The sequence below is a fragment of the Cebus imitator genome, unplaced genomic scaffold (assembly GCF_001604975.1).
Source record: "Cebus imitator isolate Cc_AM_T3 unplaced genomic scaffold, Cebus_imitator-1.0 Scaffold180, whole genome shotgun sequence".
Taxonomy (NCBI): Eukaryota; Metazoa; Chordata; class Mammalia; order Primates; family Cebidae; genus Cebus; species Cebus imitator.
The window spans coordinates 3,020,025-3,043,906 of NW_016107495.1; the positions used below are offsets into that span (position 1 = coordinate 3,020,025).

The 23,882-nt window shown below is 43.7% G+C and overlaps 1 protein-coding gene across 1 annotated transcript in view; it reads right to left on the reverse strand.

Annotated features, from left to right (window-relative positions):
- Positions 1-23,882, reverse strand: part of ALK (ALK receptor tyrosine kinase) — a 755,264-nt gene that overhangs the window by 115,618 nt on the left and 615,764 nt on the right. Inside the window, exon 9 of the mRNA XM_017545664.2 lies at positions 5,103-5,272. Within this exon, the coding sequence (XP_017401153.1) occupies positions 5,103-5,272 (170 nt within the window). The remainder of the gene's footprint in view (positions 1-5,102; positions 5,273-23,882) is intronic.

The window sequence follows — 23,882 nt, forward strand, 5'->3', positions numbered from 1 at the left end:
AATGCTCCTCTAATGCCTTTCTCATCACAGAAAGATGCTACCCAAAGGGAGAGGGTTGTTACTGACAGCATCCCATATAAAATGAGAATTCTATAGGTGATAAAAACTGAATAGGAAAAAATCTTGGCTCTATGGCATTTCTGGTGTAAATGCATGAAGACATAACTCTCAGTTTAACCCACCTCATTTGAAAGATGCATTTGTGAAACACACCACTTGTTGTTTAGGACAAAGGATGCAAAGAGAACAGGACATCTAAATATCGCCAGAGGGCACATTTTTTCTTGTTAGACTATGTATATGGTGTACGGCTAAAAGCCTTTATAATGATAGTGCTGAGGAATGGAGCCTGCACAGGTGTGATAAGTTGTGTACTTTATATTTGACTGTACAATTGCAGTGATTTGTGGGACATGATTTGATCCATGTGTTTCCAAATCCATCTCATAATGAGTTGAACTTAGCATGGCTTCTGCTCTGTAAGCATGTCAAAGCTTAGGGTGGCGTGGGAACATTGTGTTTAATTTAGTAAGCTATATATAGAGAGGAAAAACTAGGGGTATATCTCTGCAAGAGACTGACAATTAGAATCAGGGGAGAAAGCTTACTTTTATTCCATTTTGAGAAAAGGTAGAATTAATTCCAGCAGAAAGAGCAGCAATTGAATGGGAGAGGTGGGGCTGATAAAGTGAGGAGAGGATGAGGAAAAGCAGCTATGTGAGGTGGATGTAAAGTAATGAGATAACTTTTAAGCGCACATCAAGCCGATATTTGAATTGGTGTTGTCCTTCAAAATTACCTTGAGAGCATTTATCTGTATTCGGGGGACATTGCCACTGCTCAAAACATCTGAGGCGTTGCTCTTGGAGATTTTTCTTGTTACTCGTTATAGTATGGTTGCACAGTTAACATAATTTCATAATGATGACAGGCTATTACATTCCTTATATTGCTTTGCATGTTTGCAAGTAGACAGGAAAAATACCATTCCATGGATCAATGCCTCCCTGTCACCAGACTTTATGCACCTATGTCGTATTCTCCAAGCCTTCGTGAGGACTGCTGTGTGCTGGGGGCAATCTGACTAGAGCTCGTTTCTCTCAAATGCACAGCTCTGGTTCTCTCTACTCACAAGGACCAGGGCACCCAATTAGGATCAAAGTCTTTCTTATGAAGTGATTCCAACAGGACCAGTGACCAGAGACAAAAAAAAAAAAAAAAAAAAAAAAAAAAAAAAAAAAAAAAAAAAAAAAACAAACAAAAAAAAAACACCACAGGTACCAGGCAAGTCCCTGAAGATAATTCCTTGTCACAGAGCAACAAATGCTGTTTTGGTTCATCTGATGGGACACAGATGTTGCTTTGATATACAGAACGCTTTGCAGTAGTATTTATTATAAAGCTATTGTATTTGTTTCATTGGACACAGGTTGAATAGAGGACGACTGTTAGATAAATTCCAACAAGTGCAATTCTCAGTTTATTCAACTGGAATTTGAAAGCATATGCATTTTCCCTCAATACATCATTCTGTCAATGCGTATTTATTGGGCATACCATGTGTTAAGTATGGTGCTAAAGGTTCAGGAAGCAGTGATTTATAAGACATGCGTAATCTCTGCCTTGTTGGTTTGTATATTCAAATATAAAAAAGATAGTAAGGAATGATACATTGTTATAGGGATGTTTCAAGAGTCACGAGACTATATTGTGGATACATATAGAGTATAAGTGTCTGGGTATAGTTTTTTTTTTTAAAGTGAAGGAAGAGTAGTATTTAGAGAGATGGAAGGTAAAGGAAGAACATTAAGGTGGAGAGAATGGCAGCTGCAAAAGCCTAGAGGTAAGAATGTCGCATGGTACAACCGAGTGGAAAGAAGGGGAGAGTGAGAGAAGAAGAACGGTTTAAGAAGCAGCTGGTGAAATTAGCGCTGGACAGATCACACATGGGCTTAAATAAAGGTCTCATTAGCGAGTTTGAAAGTCATCCCCAAAGTCACAGGAAGCCACAGAAGGATTTCCAAAATAGGAAAAAGTCAGATTTATGTTTAGAACGTTTACTAATGTAACACAGGGCCAATACCAGTGACTAGAGCCCAGAATCTCTCAAGTGCTAACCTCTAAGCCTTAATAAAATTGCTTTAAAAATTTTGTCACGTGTGAAGGTTGAGGAACCTGGGAGCAGAGGCGATTTGGGGCAGCACAGGGAATAAAATTTCTGCCACTTTCAAGGGTCAGGATTGGGGAGCTGTCCACGAGGCAGGTGCTGAATAGCTGAAGCCCCGAGCTGCCTAAGGAAGCTTAACGGGATGTGGGGTGGGTGGCGCTAAGTGTTAACGCCAACCTCAGAGATGGCAGGAAGAGAGCTGGTTTTTCTTTGTCTTTTACCCATTCTATTTTTCTATTTTCCTTGCTTATTTCTTCCTCTACGTTCTCCTTTCTCACATTTTCATCTTCTAGCGATCTGGGCAGCTATAGCTGACTCTCCCTGAAGGAAGAGGGAAGAGTGTGCTTCCAGCTCCTCCATCAGTGACTTCTCCTTATAAAGAGTCAACAAAGCATTGTGAAAATAAGTTCATAAGAAGCCCACCTTTATCTGAGGGTTGCATGACTGGGTATATTGCAAGGGACTGGGTATATCCTAGACCCTTCTGAGGCATTAGGTGAGGAGATATTGTCATTATTATATGATAGTTATTAGTAGTTCAACATTTAGTGTGGGTCAGGCAGTTGACCAAGCACTTTACTTCTCCAAACTGAAGAACAGACTGTGTTGTCTGTTTTAGAGAACATGGTTTGACTTGGAAGATAAGTGGTTGTGATTTGTGCTATTTGTTTAAAAATTATTACTAAGGCCAAATAACTGAAAGATGAGGATGGAAGACACAGAAAACAAAATCTGTTAATACTTACTCTGTGTAGACCCTTTTCAGAGTCATTTCATTTAGTCTTATAACAATCTTGTAAAATTATACTGTTATTATCCTCATTTCACTGATGAGGACACTGAGGCTCAGAGAGCTCAAGTAATTGGCTGAGGTCACACAACTAGTAAGTGGCCAAGTGAATTTTCAAACTTGGCACTATTTGGTTTCAAAGCCTCTGCTCTTTTATCCAGAGTGCTTCTTTAGTTTTTTGGGGCCAGTCATAGCTACAGTCTAGTTTGATTTTAGCAAATGAAAACTGCTGTACCTCATTTTCCTTCAGTACCATTTGCCTCTGGGTCTTGATGCTTCCTGTATCATCTGTACCTTTGAGAGGGCAGCTTCTGGCCTCAGAGCATGTCAGTGGTACACAGGCTCCTAGTGAATGGAAGCACTCTTGTTTTCTGTAATCGTACGCTTATTAGGTCATGAGGGATCATCAAACCAAGCTGTCTTTTGTCTGAATCCCCACTGGACAGTTTGGTCTCAGTATCAATATTGGAAATATCAGTCTGGTAAACAGGCTTTAACAGGGAGGAAGGAGGCTGAGAACAAAGTCTCCTTCAAATGAAACTCTAGAGGATGAGAGTGAACAGAGTCAACATCTTACTTGCTTTCAATCCCCTGGAGTGGTTATGAAAGAGAGAAGACTTACTGCATTGAGGAAAAACACCCCTTTGATTCATCTGAATTAATTTCACCTCTCCCAGGAGGGATGATTCTTTCACCACCCTCCTGTTCACACACTGCACGCAGCCCCTACAATGCCCAAAGATGAAAGAGTATTCTGTAGTGGGCAGAGCTCACACCTCCTCCTTTCTCCACTTAAATCCATTTGTCCTGGAGTCACTGATCCTTGGAACGTCTGTGGGCTTTGACCTTTAACCCACTCACAGCTGAAGGATTGGGTAGCTGGTGCTCAGAGTAAGGACAATACCTTCTTCCTTTGACAGCACTGATGCAGTTATGAGCTCTTGTAAATAGCAGACTGTTGAGTTTGGGTGAAAAATGTGAAAGCTTCATGCCAACTGGCATCACCCTCCACCTTGCCTTGAGCTCTCTGCCCTCATTTTTTGAAGGTGGACCCACCAGGATGGCAATTTGAATGTGTTTTAGGGGTCTCAGGCAGAGGCTGCTCTGGGTTGTAGGGTTTGACGTTTAGCCCATAAAAGATGGTTCCCCCCATCCGGATCCATTCATCTGTCCCCTTTATAGAAATGGCCCCTCACCCCTCTTTTGTCTGAAACAGATCGGCACCCACCACCATGAGGGTTCAGGATGATACGGCAGGGTCACATGAGTGCTGCCATGCAGGGCCATCTTTATTCAAGCACGGCTTGCTCCAGGCTGACTGCAGGTGGCAGAATAGTGCCATCCTGGGGAAACAAGTGGCAGTGAACACTCCATGGTTCCTGCTCCATTGCAGAGCCATGTGGAGTTTGTGATTTTCTAGTCCAAACCTCTTGGCTTAAAGGTGAGGAAACTGAGGCCCAAAGAAGTCAAGGATGTTGCTCAAAGTCACAGAGGCCATTAGTGATAGAATCCAAAAAGGAACCAGGACCCTAGGTAGAAGCACTCCTCTGTTTACTGAAGAATTTGCCATCCTCCTTATTAACCTGCCTTGGGACCTGACTCAACAGAGAGCACTGGACTTGGAGTCAGGCCTGGGTACCAGTCCCAACTCGGATTCCAACTTGCTGGCGCTTCACCACTTTGATTCTCAGTTTCTCCCCTTATAACAGTACAGGAGTGGTAAATGATGATAAGGCCCATCCTACCTACCTTGTGGGTTTTATTGTTAATAAGGATAAAATAAAAGTCAAATAGGAAAATAAGGCAAAGTCCATCATGTAAGAGAACATGCTGTATACATGTAAAACCAAGCTGTGAGTTGTTCAATTTTATTTTTCCTGTAGACACTGGAGGTGGCCAACCAGGCCATACCAGTGGTGTCAAGATGAGTGCTCAGTAGCCTCGTCATCCCTTGGAGAAGCTTGTAAACTGAAGAAACTGTGTAACCTGCAGAATGTCTGTGTGTGTGTGTGTGTGCACATGCACATCTGCATGTGCATCAGCGGTAAAAGGCATGAGGAAAGGGAAGGGATGATCCCTTCCTAAAATCCCTTGCATTTTAGCTGATAGAGGAGAAGGGCGTGGGGGTGATGGGTAGAGGCCTACCTGTCAGACACGTCGAGGAGAGGCAACACCGTCCACTGCCACAGGCTCAGGCCTTCATAGGCGGCGACATGCCAGACCATCCTGCCTTGCTCCTTCCCGGTTTTGTTCTCCACTAGCACCAAGGACACGTTTCCCCTCAAGACTCCACGAATAAGCCAGGACATTCGGAGCTGTGAGGGCAAGAAGAGTCAGAGGACAAGGTATGATTTTTGAAAGGTCTCCTTTCTGGAATTCCCCACTGAAGTCTCGAGAACCTTGCCAGAGACTCAGCTGAGGTCAGCCTAGTGAGAAGAGCTGGATGCCCACTGCCTGTCTCCCAAAGTGGCTTTCACCAAAGTTCAAGTCTCCTACTTCTTAGGATAATTAAGTGAATCTGTTAATTTTTGTGTGTGTGCAGGGACAACTGATGGGCAGTTTTGGAACTTTGTTCAGGTTGATGTTATCATCCTACCTTTCACAAGATTCTGCCTCTGAGGTGACATCACGATCAATGGGGCAGTAAATGAACTTCCTAAAGAGTAGCCAAAGATTCTTGCCTATGACCCCAATTCACTTTGTGACCTTGGACAAATGATTTTGTGACTCAGTTTCTTTTAGTGATTTAGGTATCATAAATTTTTATCTCTTCCCCAAAGACTCATTTGAATAATCTCATTTGAATGGTGTCATGTCACATGTCAGCTAGCTAAAAACCCAATGACTTGATACCTGTGGCCATTGGCAGGCAAAGGCCAGACAAAAATCTACATACCAAGATCTTTTAATATGGGTGTCTTTCAAAGAGGATGCCCACTTTGCCAAAAGGAAGCCACAACTGTTTGTTTTTCATTGTGTCTTTATTAAAAGTTTCTGTGGCATGGTTCCTAAACATTTAAAGGGAATTTTAACTAGTAACCTTTCTAAGGAAGTTTAAGTACAGTCATATTCAGAGGTAGGATATACTGTAAACAAGGTTTCTGGTCTTTGGGTTTATAATGATAAAGGTTTATATATTTGATTGAAACAATCTATAAATAACATTTAAAACCCAGGAAAACTGCATCATATCATTGCCAAAAATATTCCTGTTCAGATCCTGTAATAAAAAATGGTGACTATTGCAGAAAGAAGGGTAAAATACGTCTTATGGCAAGCTGGAAGTTTCATCAGAGTAAAGGTACCCCCTTTTCACTGATTCTCTCTGAATACCTGCTTCTCTGTAAATCACCACTCCTTTGTCTTCCAGTCCTTGATACATGGTTGCCTCATAATTTGAAGAGGCTAAGAACCATGACTCACTGCAGCCCCAAACTTCCCACTTCCTACATACAGACCCTTCAGTAATAAGGTCACACCAGGATATTGGGGTCCCCAGGGACTGATCTACTTCTGAGACCCTGGACCTTGTAAGCCTGGTCTATAACCACAGACTCTTCACTTGTATCTCTCCCATTTCTCCATATCCTGGGTAGCAAATATGTATCTCCATTGAGACTTCCTAGGATAATTGAATAAATCTGTTAATTTTTTTTTCTGGGCTCACTTAGCTTTCTTGTACCAGCTGGATGCCATGCTTGGAAATTTCAACTCTACCCCTGCTAACTCAAAACACTTCAGCTCTCAGCCCATGCCATGCAATGCCTAGCTTGGATTCATGCTTGACACATGCTTTCTCCTTTTGCTCCTTGGCTGCAGAATATTGCAAATTTGAAGTTCCATGAATTCAGACTGTTGAATCTCAATGCCCTGGGTGTGAGATGGTACTTGCTCATTCTCTGTTGATTTCCATAGTTGATTTCTGGATACACACAGTATAATGGGTGTTTCAAACTCTTCCTCACATACTGATGCTCTCACTCCCTGGTGCCCACCTCCTGATTCATTGATTTTATTTCTACTTTAAGAAAGATCTACTATGTCAGGTACAATCTCCTTTAGTCCCCTTCTCTCTTTTTGGCAGGCTGTTTATTTATCCCGCTTTCTTTTCCTTTTCTCTCTTAGAGGAAGCTGGGTCCTTCATTGTCTTCCACATTAGCCCTGCACATTTTCTTTCCCCCAGTCCTTGCTCTTTTTGTTACTGCCCTCCTTTCCCTCCTTTCCCCAGCATCTATCTTCTGGCTCCTTTGTCTATACATGAGGTCAAGGTTCACCCATTCTGGAGAAGTATCCTTTATTTGATCCTCCGGGCCCTTCTGGCTTGCAGCCGTTTCTGTGCCCCATTCAGATGTTCCTATCTTGAACAGCTTTAACTGCTGCTCTAGTTCCTTGTGACTCCTTCTCTCCTTAAACTCTTTCAACCTGGCTTCTACATAATTTCCTCATTACTTTAGCAAAATAGAGAAACCATGTCCTTTATAACACTTTGAACTCTTCAGAGTCTCCTAAAGTGACTCTCCCTCTCTGCTCTTTCTCTTTTCTGAATTTTCTTGTATATTTCTAGGACATTCTCCCATGGATCATGCTCATCTGTGAATTGGGGCCCAACAACTGTCAGTGGTTCCTCATTCCCTACCAAAAATTATGGCATTCACATTCCTCTATTATCTGAGGAAATCAACTTTTTCATCATTCAACAAATATTTGTTGAGCACTTAACGCTGGGTCACATGAATTCTCCATTTCAGAATGGCCTAAGACCTCTAGAATCAGCAAGCTCTGAATGCAAAACCTGTTTTTGCCACTTTGGCCTAGTTATTTAATCATTTTGAAGCTCAGTTTCCTATTCTCCAAGATGAGAATAGTTTTATCTCTTATAGGGTTAAAGGACTATTAACTGAAATAATAATTGATATAACAAAATGGTAAAAAGGCATTTTGGCTTAAGCATGGAGGCAGTGGGTGCTGCATTTCAAAGGGAAGTGTCAGAGCACAAGGTTGCAGAACTTTCAAGGGAGGTGGATAAAAACGAATGACATAATTCTTAACCCCTGATTCTTACTTGGCATATTACAAAATGCTGGAGGTTAACTATTAGGAGAGAGTTTTTGGAAGATGCTTTTGGCATACCATGAGTTCCACTTCACTTTCCTGCTAAGAAGAAGGGTGGGAAGAGGGTTCTGTCTTTATCTTAAGTCAAGAGAGAATGGTTTTATGATACCACTTCAAGAACTTGATACTTAGCCCCTGCAGTTTGGGAAACACAGTGGATTAGTGTCTCTCTCCTACCTGGAAGGTCTAAAGTTTGAACTAGGGGCTGGTTAGCTGCTCTGATGGCAGAACAAGGCAAGGTGGCACCACTGGGTGGCCTGCACTCCCAGAGTTTGCTAAGGCAGAAATGCATGAGTGTTGCATATGGGTGAGAGGAAAACCATGTATAGGGGAGCCCATGCGGGGTCACTGTAGAACTTGCCTAAGAGGAAGGTAATTAGACAGTAGTAGGAAGGAGCTAGCAGTATCTTGAGATGCCCAAGAGTGGAGGAAGGAGGAAGTAACCACCTGTAATAGAGATGTACATGCTCTGCCAGGCGTGGTGGCTCATGTCTATAGTTCCGAGGCTGAGGTGGGTGGATCACTTGAGGCCAGTAGTTCGAGACCAGCCTGACCAACATGGTGAAACCCTGTCTATACTAAAAACACAAAAATTAGCCAGGCATGGTGGTGGGCACCTTTAATCCCAGCTACTCTGGAGGCTGAGGCAGGAGAATGACTTGAACCTGACTGCAGTGAGCTGAGATCGTGCCATTGCACTCCAGCCTGGGTGACAGAGCAAGACTCCACCTCAAATAAAATAAAATAAAATAAAATAAAATAAAATAAAATAAAATAAAATAAAATAAAAAAAGAGAGATACATATACCCTAAGTCACAGTGAAAGATTCCAAGCCATAGTGGAGGGGTTAGGAGAAAGGTCAATCTACAAAGAAACTCCAAAAGCCCCTGAGTGAGAAATGGTGAGCCTTGGACATTTGTCACATCCAGAGAACACCAAGGCAAGATTACCCAGCAGTCTCCAATAAGAACTTTGCTGCTTCCCTGAACTCCCCTCTCTGTCTATGCTTACAACCCCAACAGGTCAGAAGTCAACAAGATGACAGAAGAGGAGCAGAGCTGAGTGGAGAACCAGAGAGGCCACTGACCACACCCTTTCTCTTATTTCAGGCTTTCCATCTGCAATTGGACCGAGTGTAGAGGGGGCAGGAGAGGGAAGCAAGTCATGATTTTAAAGCAAGATTGAAGTTGTGACTGGATGAACATGTTGATTACTAAAAAGCCTGGGTTTTGCATTTTGAAGTGACTGAAGAACTGTGTGCATTACCTTCAAGTGACCAGAGAAGTAGCCTGTCAGTTTTCTCCTAGCAACCCACACAAGAAAGCTGTTTGAATGCAGGTTCTGGGCTCCCCTACAGCAGTCTACTGGCCAGATGTGCACCTGCCTAGCATTTCTCCGCTTCTATACTTTTTATTCCTCCATTTTCTCTACCTGCTCTTTCCTTTTGTCCCCTTAAAAAATGAAATCTCTTTCTTTTTTAGGAAGCCTTCTTCTTATCATCCATCTCAGAAACAACCTCTTCCTCTTAAATCTTCTAACTAAGGTTATTGGTACCTGCTGTCTTGTCTTCTCTCTCTGCCCCTGGTCATGAATTCCTTCAAGGCAGGGACTGTTTTATTCATCTTATGTTCACAGTAGCTGTCAAGCAGCGACATGTGGTAGGAACCAATCAATGTCAGTATGAATAAAACTGTATATTTATATAGGGAGACACTCTTGTCTTTGCTAGGCTTTCCTTTTAGGGGTAGTCAATCAACTTTCCATCCTAGGAATCTCCTTGGTATTTTCTTGCATTCTAGGGGTTAAGGACCAGGAAAGGAGAGAGGATCCTCACTTCCCAGCCACTTGGCTATATTCTAAACTGCACCCTCCTCAGCTGCTCCCTAGAACTTTTCAGTTTAAAGTAGAATCTGCTGATGGTGTGAGCATGTCAGTGAGATGTAGCCCTGTCTTGTCTATGCTGGGACCAGGGACCAGCCATGAGCTGAGCTCTCTCCATCTTCCTGTTCTGTGTTTTAGGCCAATCAGAGTGAGCAAAAGAGAGAGAACTGGACTGGCCACCCAGGAATGTTGCGAAGCCTACGGCATCCTTAGCCTTCTGAGGCAATCCACTAGGATCCTTCCTGGGATTAGTCTTTAAGGGAGATCATCATCTACTTACAGATAGTTACTATACTCTGACTCTGTGCTGCATACTCTGCTCTTGAAGATTAGCTTCTGCCCTCATGGAGTTTATCATCCATCCAGGAAGTTAGAATTTAAATGAATGATTATACATGTGCTGATTGTAGCAAAAGGTGAAGTAATTGGAGCCACTTGACGGTAAAGACATGTGACACAAGATAATCAAGGTAAGACACATGACATTACACAGTAAAGACTCGGGTCCAGACAGCCACTTGACCCAACTGTTCAGAGCTAGGAACAAATAGGAGAATTAAAGAATTAACTTCCTTTCATCTTATAATGGTACCTCCTATGTTTATATCAGAAGACACGCATCTATAGCCACAACTCAAGCCAAGGCATACACTGTCTGAGTTCCGACAATGACTCATTCTAGAGATAGATGCAAAAGGCTTGGAATAAGATTGCAAACTGGTAGCCAGTGAATGGTCAGCAAATGTGTATTTTTTGGCCATTTTATTCATCCACTGAGTGTTCAGTAAGGGAGTATATCCAGATGTTCTTCCTCAGGATATAAGCAGTCCACTGGCTAGCCATATGCACAAGAATGAAACTGGACTCCACCTCTCACCATATGTAAAAATTAATTCATGATGTATGAAAGACTTAAATGAAAGACCTCAAACTATAAAAATCCTAGAAGAAAACTTAGAAATAATTCTTTTGGACATTGTCCCAGGCAAACAATTTATGACTAAGACTTCAAAAGCAAATGAAACAAAAACAAAAATTGACAATTGGGACCTAATTAAAGAGCTTCTGCACAGCAAAAGAAACTATAAACAGAGTAAATGGACAGCCTACAGAACAGGAGAAAATACTTGAAAACTATGCATCCAAGAAGGGATTCATATCCCGAATCTATAAGAAACTTAAGCAAATCAAGAAAAAAACACTTCATTAAAAATAACACCTTTGCCCTTTGTCTGGGCAAAGGACATTAATAGACATTTCTCAAAATAAGATATACAAGCAGCCAACATACACGAAAAACTGCTCAGCAACACCAATCATCAGAGAAATGCACATCAGTGCCAATGAGATACCATCTCCACCAGTCAGAATGGCTATTATTAAAAAGTAAAAAAAAAACAAAACAGATATTGGTGAAGATGCAGAGAAAAGGGAATGCTTATACACTGTTGGTTGGAATGTAAATTAGTTTAGTTGCTGTGGAAAACAGTATGGAGATTTTTCAAAGAACTTAAAACAGAACTATCATTCAACTCAGAAATCTCACTACTGGGTAGCTACGCAAAAGAAGATAAGTCATTTTACCAAAAAGACACCTACAGTCACATATTTACTGCAGCACTATTCACAATAGCAAAGTCCTAGTATCAACCTAAGTGTCCATCAATGGTGCACTTAATAAAGAAAATGTGGTACATGTACCCCATGGAATACTACAGAGCCATAAAACAGAATGAAGTCATGTCCTTTGCAGCAATGTGGATGCAGCTGGAGGCCATTATCTGAAGTGAGTTGATGTAGAAACAGAAAATCAAATGCTGTGTGTGTGCTCACTTATGAGTGGGAACTAAACAATGAGTCCACACGGACTGAAAGATGAAAATGATATACTGGGGACTCCAAAAGCTGGAAGAGAAGAAGGGGGAAAAGGACTGAAAAACTGCTTGCTGGGTAGTAAGCTCACTATTTGGGTGATGGGTCCAATAGATGCCCAAAGCCCAGCATTGCATAATGTAACGTACAAATTCAGGGAATTTCCTAGATCCCCTGAATCTAGGAAAGAACTAGATACAAGCAGTCCAGAGCCTATGTCTTTTCCTTGGCCTACTTCTCACCTGTAGTTATAATCCTAGTTTCTTCCAGGTCGTGCCTAAGAGGAGTCAGTGGTTTCCTGCTTAGAGCGTAGTCCTCAGACTGGTAACATCAGTGTTACCTGGGACCTTGTTAGAAATGCAGAATCTGGCTGGGCACGGTGGCTCATGCCTATAATCCTAGCACTTTGGCAGGCAGATCACAAGGTCAGGAGTTCAAGACAAGCCTGGCCGATATGGTGAAACCCCGTCTCTACTGAAAATACAAAAGTTAGCTGGGTGTGGTGGCAGGTGCCTGTAGTCCCAGCTATTTGGGAGGCTGAGGCAGGAGAATTGCTTGAACCCGGGAGGCGGAGGTTGCAGTGAGTCAAGATAGGGCCAGCCTGGGCAACAGAGCGAGAGTCTGTCTCAAAAAAAAAAAAAAAAACAGAACTTCCACCGAGCAAGCTTCCATCCAAAAAAAAAAAAAAAAAGCAGAACCTCTGGCCTGATGCCAAATCCCTGTCCCTGTGCTTCTGTGACTCATCCCATAACCTTTCCAGAATGCACTGGAACCATCTGTCCTTTGCTGCAACATTCATTCTCCAGCGGCTCGTCAAACTGTCTTCCTTCCTTGCCTGCTGACTGTGGTATAACTTGGAGTCTGTGCTTCAAGGCCAACGTGTATTAATTGTGTGACCTTAAGCCAACCACTTACCTCCTCTTAACCCGTATTTTGTTATAGACAAACTTGTGATAATAACCACACCTTCCCTGCCTGCCTTAAAAGAAGTTTACGAAGTATGAGACAAAGAACGGGGAAGCAGAGCTCCTGCGATACTGCGAATGGCATGGTGAAACCAGTGGTTTTAACTGGGGTGCAAATTAGAATCAGCTTTCCAAACCACCAATGTCTGGGCGCCGCTGCAGAGACTCTGATTTAAGTAGCCATGGGTAGGTCCCGGGCACTGGCAGACTTTCAAACCTCTCCATGTGATTCTAAAGTGCTGCCTGGGTAGAGACCTCTGGGGAGCTGGGCTACTTAGTGCAGGAAGTACCTGGCCCTCTCAGTGAGGGGTCCTTTTTCATCTTGGACTTTGAGTAAGAGCCAATTCTTAATAACTTACAAATGGCTTAAAATGGGCCCACCATCACCAAGGTGTAGGGGGAGCAATTTTCCTGCAGTGGGGAGTCTGCTGCCCTCAGCTGAGGGCCTTCTTGGGGCTGTTACATCACCTCCAGAAAAAGCCCGAGAACAACTCAGAGAGAGAGAGAGAGAGAGAGAGAGAGAGAGAGAGAGAGAGAGAGACAGAGAGAGAGACAGAGACCCCCTTGGGCAGGAATGACTCAAGGATGTAGATGTGGCTAGAACTACCCTCTTGGACCTGAAAGGTAAGGTTTTTGCCAGTTTCTTAATTAGAAGGCCTGGAGGATGCTATCAGCTCTTCTGAGTATTCCTTGTTGATCATATGTGTGTGACATTATACAGCACTCAACGTATGTGGTTGCTAGAGCAGACTGCAGGCTCAAGTTCCTCTCAAAGACCTTCATTTCTCTTATATAGACCTTGGTTAAGGAGGTCCCTTGAGATCATTTTATGTAAATACCCATGCCAAGTATACCCAGCTTGATCTTGGCAATCAAGATTCCAGTCCAAAAACAGCCTTGGAATCTTAAAACTATTTCTATCTGGGTGGCCTATAGCAGATGTCCTCAATATTTTTGCCACGAGGGACTGGTTTCGTGGAAGACAATTTTTCCACAGACCAGGAGCAGGGGTAGGGGAATGGCTTTAGGATGACTTAAGCACATTACATTTATTGTGCACTTTATTTCTATTATTATTACTTTATAATATATAATGAAGTAATTATACAACTCATCATCATGTCAGATCAGTGGGAGCCCTGAGCTTATTTTTCCTGCAACTAGACGGCCCCTTCTGGGGGTGATGGGAGACAGTGACAGATTATCAAGCATTAGATTCTCATAAGAAGCACACAACCAAGATCCCCAGCATGTGCAGTTCACAATAGGGCCCCTGCTTCCATGAAGCTTCACTCACTTGCCTGCCACTCACCTCCTGCTGTGTGGCCTGGTTCCTAACAGGCCATGGAGAAGTACTGGTCCATGGCCTGGGGGTTGGAGACCCCTGACTTACAGAATATGAAGTCATTTGTTAATTGACTCTTTACTGAATGCCAAAAAGTGGGACTAGGCACTTGGATATAGGCTTATCTCATTGTATACTGACAACATCCCTTCCTGTAGATATTATTCCACCCATTTTTCAGATGCAGAATTGGAGGCCTTGAGAGGTTAAGTCAGTCACCTCTGGGCACTAAGCCCACAGGCTGCAGACCTGCAGTCCACACGATGTTCTGTGTTCTTTCTGCCATACATGGAGTGCAATGCTTGTGTAATATATGATGGTACTTCTTAAAGCTTCCGGGGCATATTGTGAAGACTTTCCAGATCCTCACTGCTCAAGCTGTGATCTGTGGAACTGCAATGTGGGTGCTACCTGGGAGCTTATTAGAAATTCAGGGTCCCAGGTCCTGCCCCACTCTTCTGAATCAGAATTTATATTTTAACAAGATCTTACCCTAGAAATATTTTGTATTGGAGAAATTAGGGAGATAGTGAACTGTAATGCATTTACAACCATGGTCCGTGCCAGACAATTAACAGTCGTGTGTGTGTGTGTGTATTCACACAAATATGGGAAATTTTATACAAATCCCAAATTATATTTATTGGGAAATAATGTTTGCTGGTGCCAGTAACAATAACATTTCTGATCCTTCTAGACACATCCTAGTAGATATAGGTTATAAATGGCAGTGTTTGACTAATAAACTCTTTTATATGCAGACAGCAAATAAGACAAGTGAATAGAGACAACACCAGGAGCACGCCACCAGCAATTATATCTTCTGGTTCCAGCTTGCACTTTCACAAGGGCCTTTTTTTCCTGGACTGATAGACTTTCCAATTATTTGGTACCAGTGTTTGTCATTTTATTAATTAAAGTCCTGTATATAAAGCAGGAATGGCATTGTGGCTAGGGCTAATGCTATTATTTCTCTCATGGTCCATTCCTCCTCAAGGGGTAATTATTGCAATTTTATGTCTTGAATATGCCCCGTGTTTGCTACGCATACCTCATGGCAGCTTCAGAACAACCCCTTCAACTCATAGAAAATATTGTAGTGATATTTAGCCCGCAGATTTCAAAAGAGATTCAATGACATCAAATAATATTCACACTGCATGCAACGCCCCCAAATGTAGAAAATGCTACAAAAAAGAGGGGATACCTTTCTTCAAATTTCTGAAGACCTGCATGAATTTCAGTAGTAGAGAAAAAACCAAGGCTAGATGCTGTAGTGTATATTTCACTCCAAGAGCAGGAAACACATTTTTTAACAGAGATGCTGAAAGATGCGCTTGCGTGGTGGGTGTACTCCCTGGGTATTCTCCATCCAGTCTTTGTTGAATGACTGGGATTGGAATTGTTATCAGGAACATCTAAGCAACCTGTGTGGAGGTTAAGGCTCTCCCTCAATATAGGGTGCCAGAGGATTCCAAGTGTGAATGAGTAATTTTGAGTTCCCTTGTTTCAATGTGGTATCTTATTAACTTCAGCTGAGAATATTGACACATTGCAAAATCCAGTGTTTTTGTTCACCATCTTCTAATTCACCTGGAAAAAAGAAACACCAACTCTCTAGCTATAAATAGCCCAAATACAAATCAACCCAACACAGCAAGAAGCTGGTTAGATGCAGATTTTTGATAACAAGCAAACAAAATATGTGGCTGGCAAATACTTGCAATTATGGAGGCTTAAGAAATGCTGGATTCCTGGTCCTCCAGGATACTTAAAGGATCAGGATCCTTCCTGAAAATGCCACTTAATATGTCTCCTTTCTGAGGGATCGTGTAGAAGCCAGGGAACACCAAGGGACATCTATATGCCCTCTTTCTGAAAACATAAAGGCTACATATAAAAGCAATAACCCAGGGATCCCTGGCTGGTGAGGTTATAAAGTTACAAGCTGTTTTTTTGTCTTCTGTGGTCTTTTCTTTCTTTTCCATTTTTTTTTTACAATGAATATCTGACTTTTGATAACTAGAACAAAAACAATAAAATTAATTTAGAGTATGCAGTTTTTAAAACATGTTTATGAAGGTTAATATGGATATGGGAAAATGTAATGTTAAATAAACAAATAAGACACATGATGTTTATATAATACCAGATTTATATTATATAAACCCTTTCTCTATAGCAAAGCTCAAATCCAAATCTATCTGTCTGCAAGGAAATATACCAATATCTTTAGGGGGTAAGATTTTGGGCAGTTTCAATTTTCTTCATACTTTCTTGCATTTTCCTAATGTTCCACAATGAACATAAAATTCTTTTATAATCAGAGAAAACAAGAAATGCTATATTAAAAAGGCAGTGAGAGAGGATTCTGATGTTGGAAAATAGTAAAAGCTAGTCCTATGTTTTTACCCACTTCATGGAGAATCAAGCTATTGTGCCTGTACTCTGGGCTTTGTGAGGGAGACCAAGGGAAGGTGGGAGCTTCTGCGGAATGAGGTGGGACAGTGCTGTGAATGGAATGAAAGCGTTGGTATCAGAAAAAGTGGTCTATTTTTTATGTGTCATGTAATATCTCAGAACTTCAGCATCTTTATCTGTAAAGCAGGGTCCACAGAACTTTCCTTAGATATTTATTATGAGGCTTTAATAAGATGATATGAGACCAGTGCTCAGCTTAGCAAAGACATTTGATAAATGTTAGTTCCTTTCTCCTGCATTGGAAAGAACAGGCAGGGGAGACTTTGTTAAACAGTTCACAAAAAACAGAATAGGACAGGGTAAAAATGAAGTATTAAAATTTGTCTAATTTTTTTGTTTTTTTAATCTTCTGTGTTCCCTAGAGAATTATCTTTCCAGGCTTATGGGAACAAAAAGATGTTTTTTTTCTTCAGTTACACTGTAATGGTGTAATCCTGGCCAAACAGCCACCCCTGTGCCTCAGTTTCTCTGTGTGTGATGGAGATGACACAGTAGCTTTGTAGTCTGACTCCTGGGGAACAGGATGATTCTAGGCAATGAAACTCCCACAGCTTTCCTGGACACTACTGGCAAAAGAGTAGATGTGGGGGGCACAAGAGCATCTTCAGGGGCCCACAGCTCCCTGGGGAGTATTTTTCCCTGATAGCTGGAGAGAGTATGTGCCCTCAATGGGCTGCTCCCCTGTACATGGGCCACATGAATGTGTTGCAGTGATCACTAATGAAAGCCAGGGAGGTCTGTGATTAACATACAGCTTTTGAACGGGACCCAAGTCTGTGCTAAGTGCCAAGGAAGATCCTGTTCACACCCCAGAGGTGAGACAGTGATTATTCCTAGACCTCAGCCTCATCATGCATTGGGAGAGGTATTAGTTGTGAATGGCTCAAAGGTATTAAATTAATTATGTCTGACTGCAGTTACATTGCTGTTGATTACTGTAGCCATTAGCAAGTGCTCTGGCAGAGTCCACCACTTAACAGGCAGTGGTGACAGAATGCTGGGCTCCAGCTCTAGGTGCTGGGGTAAGAATGACTTTGGGTCAGAAAGCTCAGGTAGGTGTCATTTGTTGGGTCCCCAGGACTCAAGAGGAGGCTTCTTGTTCGCTCTCATCCTGGACAAGGGTTATGCTTGCAATGGAGGGTTGGGGGTGGGGCTGCGCAATTAATTAATTAATTAATTATCAACGAAGTGCGTTTATTGGGCACATCCTACTGGTGCTAATGTGAGCACTGTGTGAAATAACGCTCCCGACCCGCCCACGTGCTGCTGCTTGACTGAGAGGAGAAGTCAGAACATAGGCGGTGTCTGAATTTACACAGCAGCAACTTCCTCATGCCTGAGTAACATAAGATGAGGGATCATGATCATCATCATCATAATTGCTACCATTCATCAAGCTTTGCAGAGAAGACAGAGGGTTTTCACATTTTCCTCTGATCCTGGTAACAGCCTCATGCAGCAATTAAAACAGGTTTGCTTGTTTGCTTTTTATTTTTTATCTTCAGTTAGAGGAAGTGACTTGCTTATGGTCATATGGCTCCTAAGTGGAGCAGAGCTGGGATTTAAACTCAGGCCACCTAAGTCAAATCCAGTATGTATAGATTTGTTGGGGAGTGGGACAGACCTGGCTTGAATCATACTCTGCCCTAGCAGTCAGATTACAAAGCTACTCTTCAGTGTCATCTCCATCACACACAGAGAAACTGAGGCACAAGGGAGGCTGTTTGCCCAGGATTACACCATTACAGTGTAACTGAATAAAATACTATGTTTTTCTTCCCGCAAGCCTGGAAAGATAATTCTCTAGGGAATCTAGAAGATTAAAAAAAAAACTAGACTAAAATTTAATACATCTTTACCCTGTTCTATTCTATTTTTTGTGAACTGTTTATCTCTAACAAAGTGTCCCCTGTCTGCTTTTTCCAATGCAGGAGAAAGGAAATAACATTTATCAAATGTCTTTGCTAAGCTGGGCACTTACCTTGGGACAGTCACTTAAACTCTTTAAGCTCCAGTTTCTGCATCAATAAATGGGGGTAACAATTTTTTTTTTACAACGAGATAATGTAGGTGAAATGCTTAGCACAGTGCCAGCCTTATATTAGATAATCAATATTTGAAAATTACACCCTTAGCTGGCTTTACCGATATGAAGGGTCCCTTCCTCCAGCTTTGGACTAAGTGAAGGCTTCTTTCTATTAGAGTGCAAAGAGCTAGTGTTTGAGGGCCCTGATTAAGAATAATGGCTTGTTTTCTCATGTAATACAGCCAAGTGATTTGTAATTGACCTGAAGACCAGAAGTTTTCAAACTGAATGTAAGTTTTCTTAACTTTCCTGTAGAATCAACACCCCAAAGAGATTCCAGATTCCCATGGCTGTCTCCCCGCATGGCTGGGCACAGGGCAGGTTTGAAATCAGTACTTGCTGGTTCACCACCTGACTGTGGACCCTCAGTGCCTCTCCCTCACTCATCCCTCCCACTCGGTGTCCCTGTGTGCATCCAGCCAATCAAGTGCCTTGTTGCCATGGCTCAAGGGCTCATCTGAAGAACAGGGAAGATTTCAACCCCTCACAGGGTAGCCATGGGAGGTGGAGAGGCCCTGTAAGCTTTGACACATAAGGGACTCTCATTATAGTGATGTTATTACGGGTGTCTGGATGGTTGTCATTAGACACTGGAAGTGGGGCCCAAATCTCTCACACAGGGAGCCTTTGGAAAAAGCCATTTGGAAAATGCCTCAAGAACCATAGCAGCTTCCTCCCCCTTGCCCTCTAATACAAAGTTATGCATGCCTAGACCCCAGCTAAAGACTTTGTGAGGTTACTGTCTCCATCACCGGCAGTGTTAGCAGCTGCCAGGGCTCAGCCCTCCTGAGGTTTCAGCACCAGGGACAGCGTGACTTATGGGGTGGATGAGGGACAAACATAGCTGAGGCTGACTTAAGGGCCAAAGAAGGCAGGGCAGGTGCTCTTCAAAATGCATCATTTAAGAGCCTAATTGTGACCGGGGGGGATGGAGTGAGATCACAAAGGTGGGTGGGCCTTGGGGGCGTCAGAAAAAGGCAGTGAGGGTGGGACCTCTTTCTCTGGGCTTCTTAGAGTAGGTGCATATACACTACTTAGCTCTTCCTGGGGGTACCTGAAGCCATAGGGCAAACAGGGTGTACCTTCCTGGAATGTTAGTCACTCAATAGTAAATAATGAGGCATGTTTTTGTGTCCAAAGAAATCGGCATGTTAGGGGATAAAATACAGAATTGGCATTTATTTTTAAGTTAAAAAAAGAGGTTTGTAAAGAAAAGTTTGGCTTGTGATGTTCTGCTCTGGACTGTATCATCAGACTTCCTCCATGCCTTGGGTGACCTCGTTGATGGCAGCTGTCCTACTCCCAGGAGCTCCCCTGGGGAAAGTGGAGATGATCCTGCATCTGGGGGACACTGTTTGGCCTTGCTGGCCAGCTGTGTGTGGTCTAGGCTGCTTTCCTGAGCCTCCTCTCCCCATTTGTAAAAGGGTGACAATATCATCTCCCCTCGGGGATGGGGGCAATGTGAGGGAAGGCCCCTCTGTTAACATGTTGGGACTATATCAAGGTATGGGGTTACTGTTCTGTGTAGGTGTCTGCTGATGGGGCAGTGGGGAAAAGGGACTTTTGGCAGATGGAGGCGGAAGCTCTCATGCCCATGCTGTCTGGGGAGAGGAGCTGGTGGAGATGCTGGAGGGGGCGGCAGGAGACCTTTTGCTGCTGTTAAGGCATAAACTTCCCCCAACCCCAGCCACTGAGGTGGGCAACACCCCTGTCCCCACTATTGCCAAGCTACCCAGGGGAGGGCAGGGGCCAAACTCTCCAGATTCAGGCTCCTTGCAGAGGGCAGGCTCCAGCTTTGGTCTCAGAATCATCTTAAGGTCAGACAATAAGACAATAATAGTAATGGCTGCAACAGAGTAGCAGAAACCACATTTTCCACTTTTAGGCACCTAACAGTGTCTAGATTCAGGCTGGGCATTTTTCACATCTCCTCTCCCTTGTTTCTCCTGACAGCGCTGGAAAGGATACTGAAGTTGGGAAGAGTGGGGCACTGTGCTCTCGTCTCCTGGCTAGAAAGTGAAGGGCTTCCTTCAAGGCCTAAGGGACTTCAAGACCTTGCCCTTACCACGGCACCATGCTGCCTTGGGGATGCTCCTTTTGCACTGGCCCCGCATGGCCAGCCAAATTCCTCTGGTCACAGGAGATGGCATGGCTGTTGGGCTGTGGGGCAAGAGGGGGCAGCTCTACCTGGAGCCAGCGGCCTGCTCCGACTTGCTCCAGGTGTCAGCGTTACCCTGTGGGAGCCAGAGGAGCCCTATGCTCTCCGCTAAGCCCAACATTCTGTACTCCTAGGCAGAGAGTGGACAACTTAGAGGAATCATATGCTAGCTTGGGGTCCTGACCATGGTACCCAACACAGGAAGAGGAATGTGCAGAGAACAGCATGTGTAAAAACAATCCCCAGCAAGACTAGCTGGATCTGCTCTTAATTTAGGCAAGTACTGACACCTAGAGCTGGACTTCCTTTCTCCCAATTCAGGCACATTCCGTCACTACAGAGATTTACAGCAGCAGATGAGATGGGGGCTGATACCCACAGGAACTCTGCCTGATGGGTATCTTGGTCCCCAAATTACTTGACAAAAGGGACTTGGGCTTAGTGAGGGAGGTAGAGATAATATTACCCTGAAATCCCCTCTAGCTTGGTACTGGGCCCCAGCTATTTACGAAAAGCGTTTCTACAAACATCACAAAGGGCAGTATTGCTTGGCCGTGCGTGGGCAGAGAGAGGCTGATCCCAACAGGCTCTGATAGGGACTTGCTTGTTCTTCCACCAGTCAGCCTGGACAGGGGAAGCGTGCAATATTCTTCTCCCTAGATGGTCACACGTTCTGTGCAGAAGATAAACTGGCTCCAGGAAATAACAACCTTATTTGTGATCAAGCCCATGAGGCCTCTTGGAATGGCTTCTCCTTCCTGATTTGCTAAAGTAAGTTGGACCACATGCGGCCAAGAATGGGGCCCACCCAATGAACAAACTCCATTTGAGTCCTGCAGGTGTGTGGCAGTGTCCCCTTGGTGGCTCAGGAGTTAGAACCAGTGACTTCTCCCAGGCTGTGGAGAGATGAACTGGAGAACTCTTTGGTTACAAAATGGGGTGGGAATCCCTGCCTGCCTGCAGAGATGTGCTGGTGGGGGGTGCTCTGAGTCAGGTGAGAGTGATGCTGTTTTGATGCTTTTGAGGCTCTCCTCAACTCTCCTCAAGCTGAGAAGATTCCATCTTTCCCCAGTGGGGCAGTGTGACAGGAAGAGCATGAAGCTCAGTGTCATAAGATCTGGGTTTGGTCTTGTGTTTATTAGCTGTGGGTCTTTCGGTAAATTTCATGATCTGGATGGGGAGCCCCTGATGCGTAGGATCTGCTCTGGAAAATGAGCTGAATTCAATAGTTCTGCTCATCCCCCTTGGCTCTTATCTTGTGGAGAGTTTGGAGGGGGCTGATAAAGGAAGACCCCTTCTGCTTTTGCTTTTCCTCGATCTCATGCCATCTGATACTAAGTTTTATTACACTTATCCTCCTTTTCTTGACTTTCCACAGAATATTTGCCACTGAGTTTAATAAACTTTAAAAACACAGCAGTCAGAAAAGTACCTCTCTTTTCCCCATCTTGAGAGTCCTATTTGCCTGCTGCTGAGGTTGGTGGCAAGCTTCAACAAGCCCAATCAACACAGCCTGCCTCTCAGTTTCCCTGCTTCTGTGTCACACTGAGAGGCTGGAGGGAAGGACAGGCCTGTTTCCAGAGATGATCACCAGCACCCTAAAAAGTCTTACAAAATCAGCCAGAGAGCAATTTACAGAAAAATTCCCTGCCTTCGGGTTCCTGCTGGTTACCAGGCACTCCTTCTCAGTGGGGCTTTGAGAAAGGCTTCAGGGATGGATGGCCAAGGGCAATTCCAGGGGTCATGGTGTCTTCCCCCTCATGTCCCTCTGGGCTACATTTGCTGGTTTTAATGACGCAAAGGATAGGTCCCCTTTTCTCCAGGTCAGCTGGCCCATGTAGACGTGGAAGGGGTCCTATGGTCACCTTCAGCCTAGATCACAGCAGCTTCCCACAGCTAATCCAACCTGATTCTTTTTTTTTTTTTTTTTTTTGAGATGGAGTTTTACTCTTGTTGCCCAGGCTGGAGTGCAATGGTGCAATCTTGGCTCACTGCAACCTCCGCCTCCCTCATCCAAGCGATTCTCCTGCCTCAGCCTCCTGAATAGCTGAGATCACAGGCATGTGTCATCACGCCCGTTTAATTTTGTATTTTTAGTAGAGACAGGGCTTCTCCATGTTGGTCAGGCTGTTCTTGAACTCCTGACCTCAGTGACCTGCCCACCTTGGCCTCCCAAATTGCTGGGATTACAGGGGTGAGACAACATGCCTGGCCAACCTGATTCTTCTTTTTATTGCTAGAGGTGACGTCAGGGGTGGAAAGGTCCGGCTGTGTCACAAGATCCCAATGGGTGTGTGCACACATGTGTGTGTGTTTGTGTGTACATAGGTATGTGTGAGAAGAGGGGAGCAGCGACTGCATCTCTGGCCAGGGAGGAAAACCAGCATTGAGGAACTGATCACCACAAATTGACGGGGGTCCCCTCTCACTTTTGGATCAAATTGTATTCCTGCAGCTCATACAAGGAAAACTGCTTCCATGCCTTGGAGGGGAAAGAAAATGAGGGAAGTCCATTTTTTCTCCCTGTAGGCCTTGTTCTGGCCTGAGAACATGGTTTAAATTATTCTAGTCACAAGCAGGCTATTCAAATAAAATAGAATTTCAAACCACATGGGGCTTGTTGAGACATTCAGGCTACTCGGTGTGTGAAAGGCAGGGGGCTGGGGTGGCGTCGGCCGCCACTCTACCGTGCTCTTTATTACCAGCGGCTGCAATGCCAGACACATCCGCGGGTGTCTCAAAGCCGAGGCGGATTCGAGCAGGTCTGACAGCAAGTGAGCACATGAAAGCCACTGCAAGCCTTCCCTCCCCGGTGGCAACTTTAATTATTTGAACTGGAGCTCAGAAAAAATAAAAATAAAATCAGAATACATTGTAAGTGGCTCCCCAGTTTCCCACAGAGAAGAGCTTGTGGTAGAGAGGAGGAACAAAAAGAGAAAACCAAAACCACAACATTCTCCCTTGTTTGTGGCTGGATGAGGCAGAGGTCTTTAAATATTCATGCCCCATGTGTAACTGTGCAGA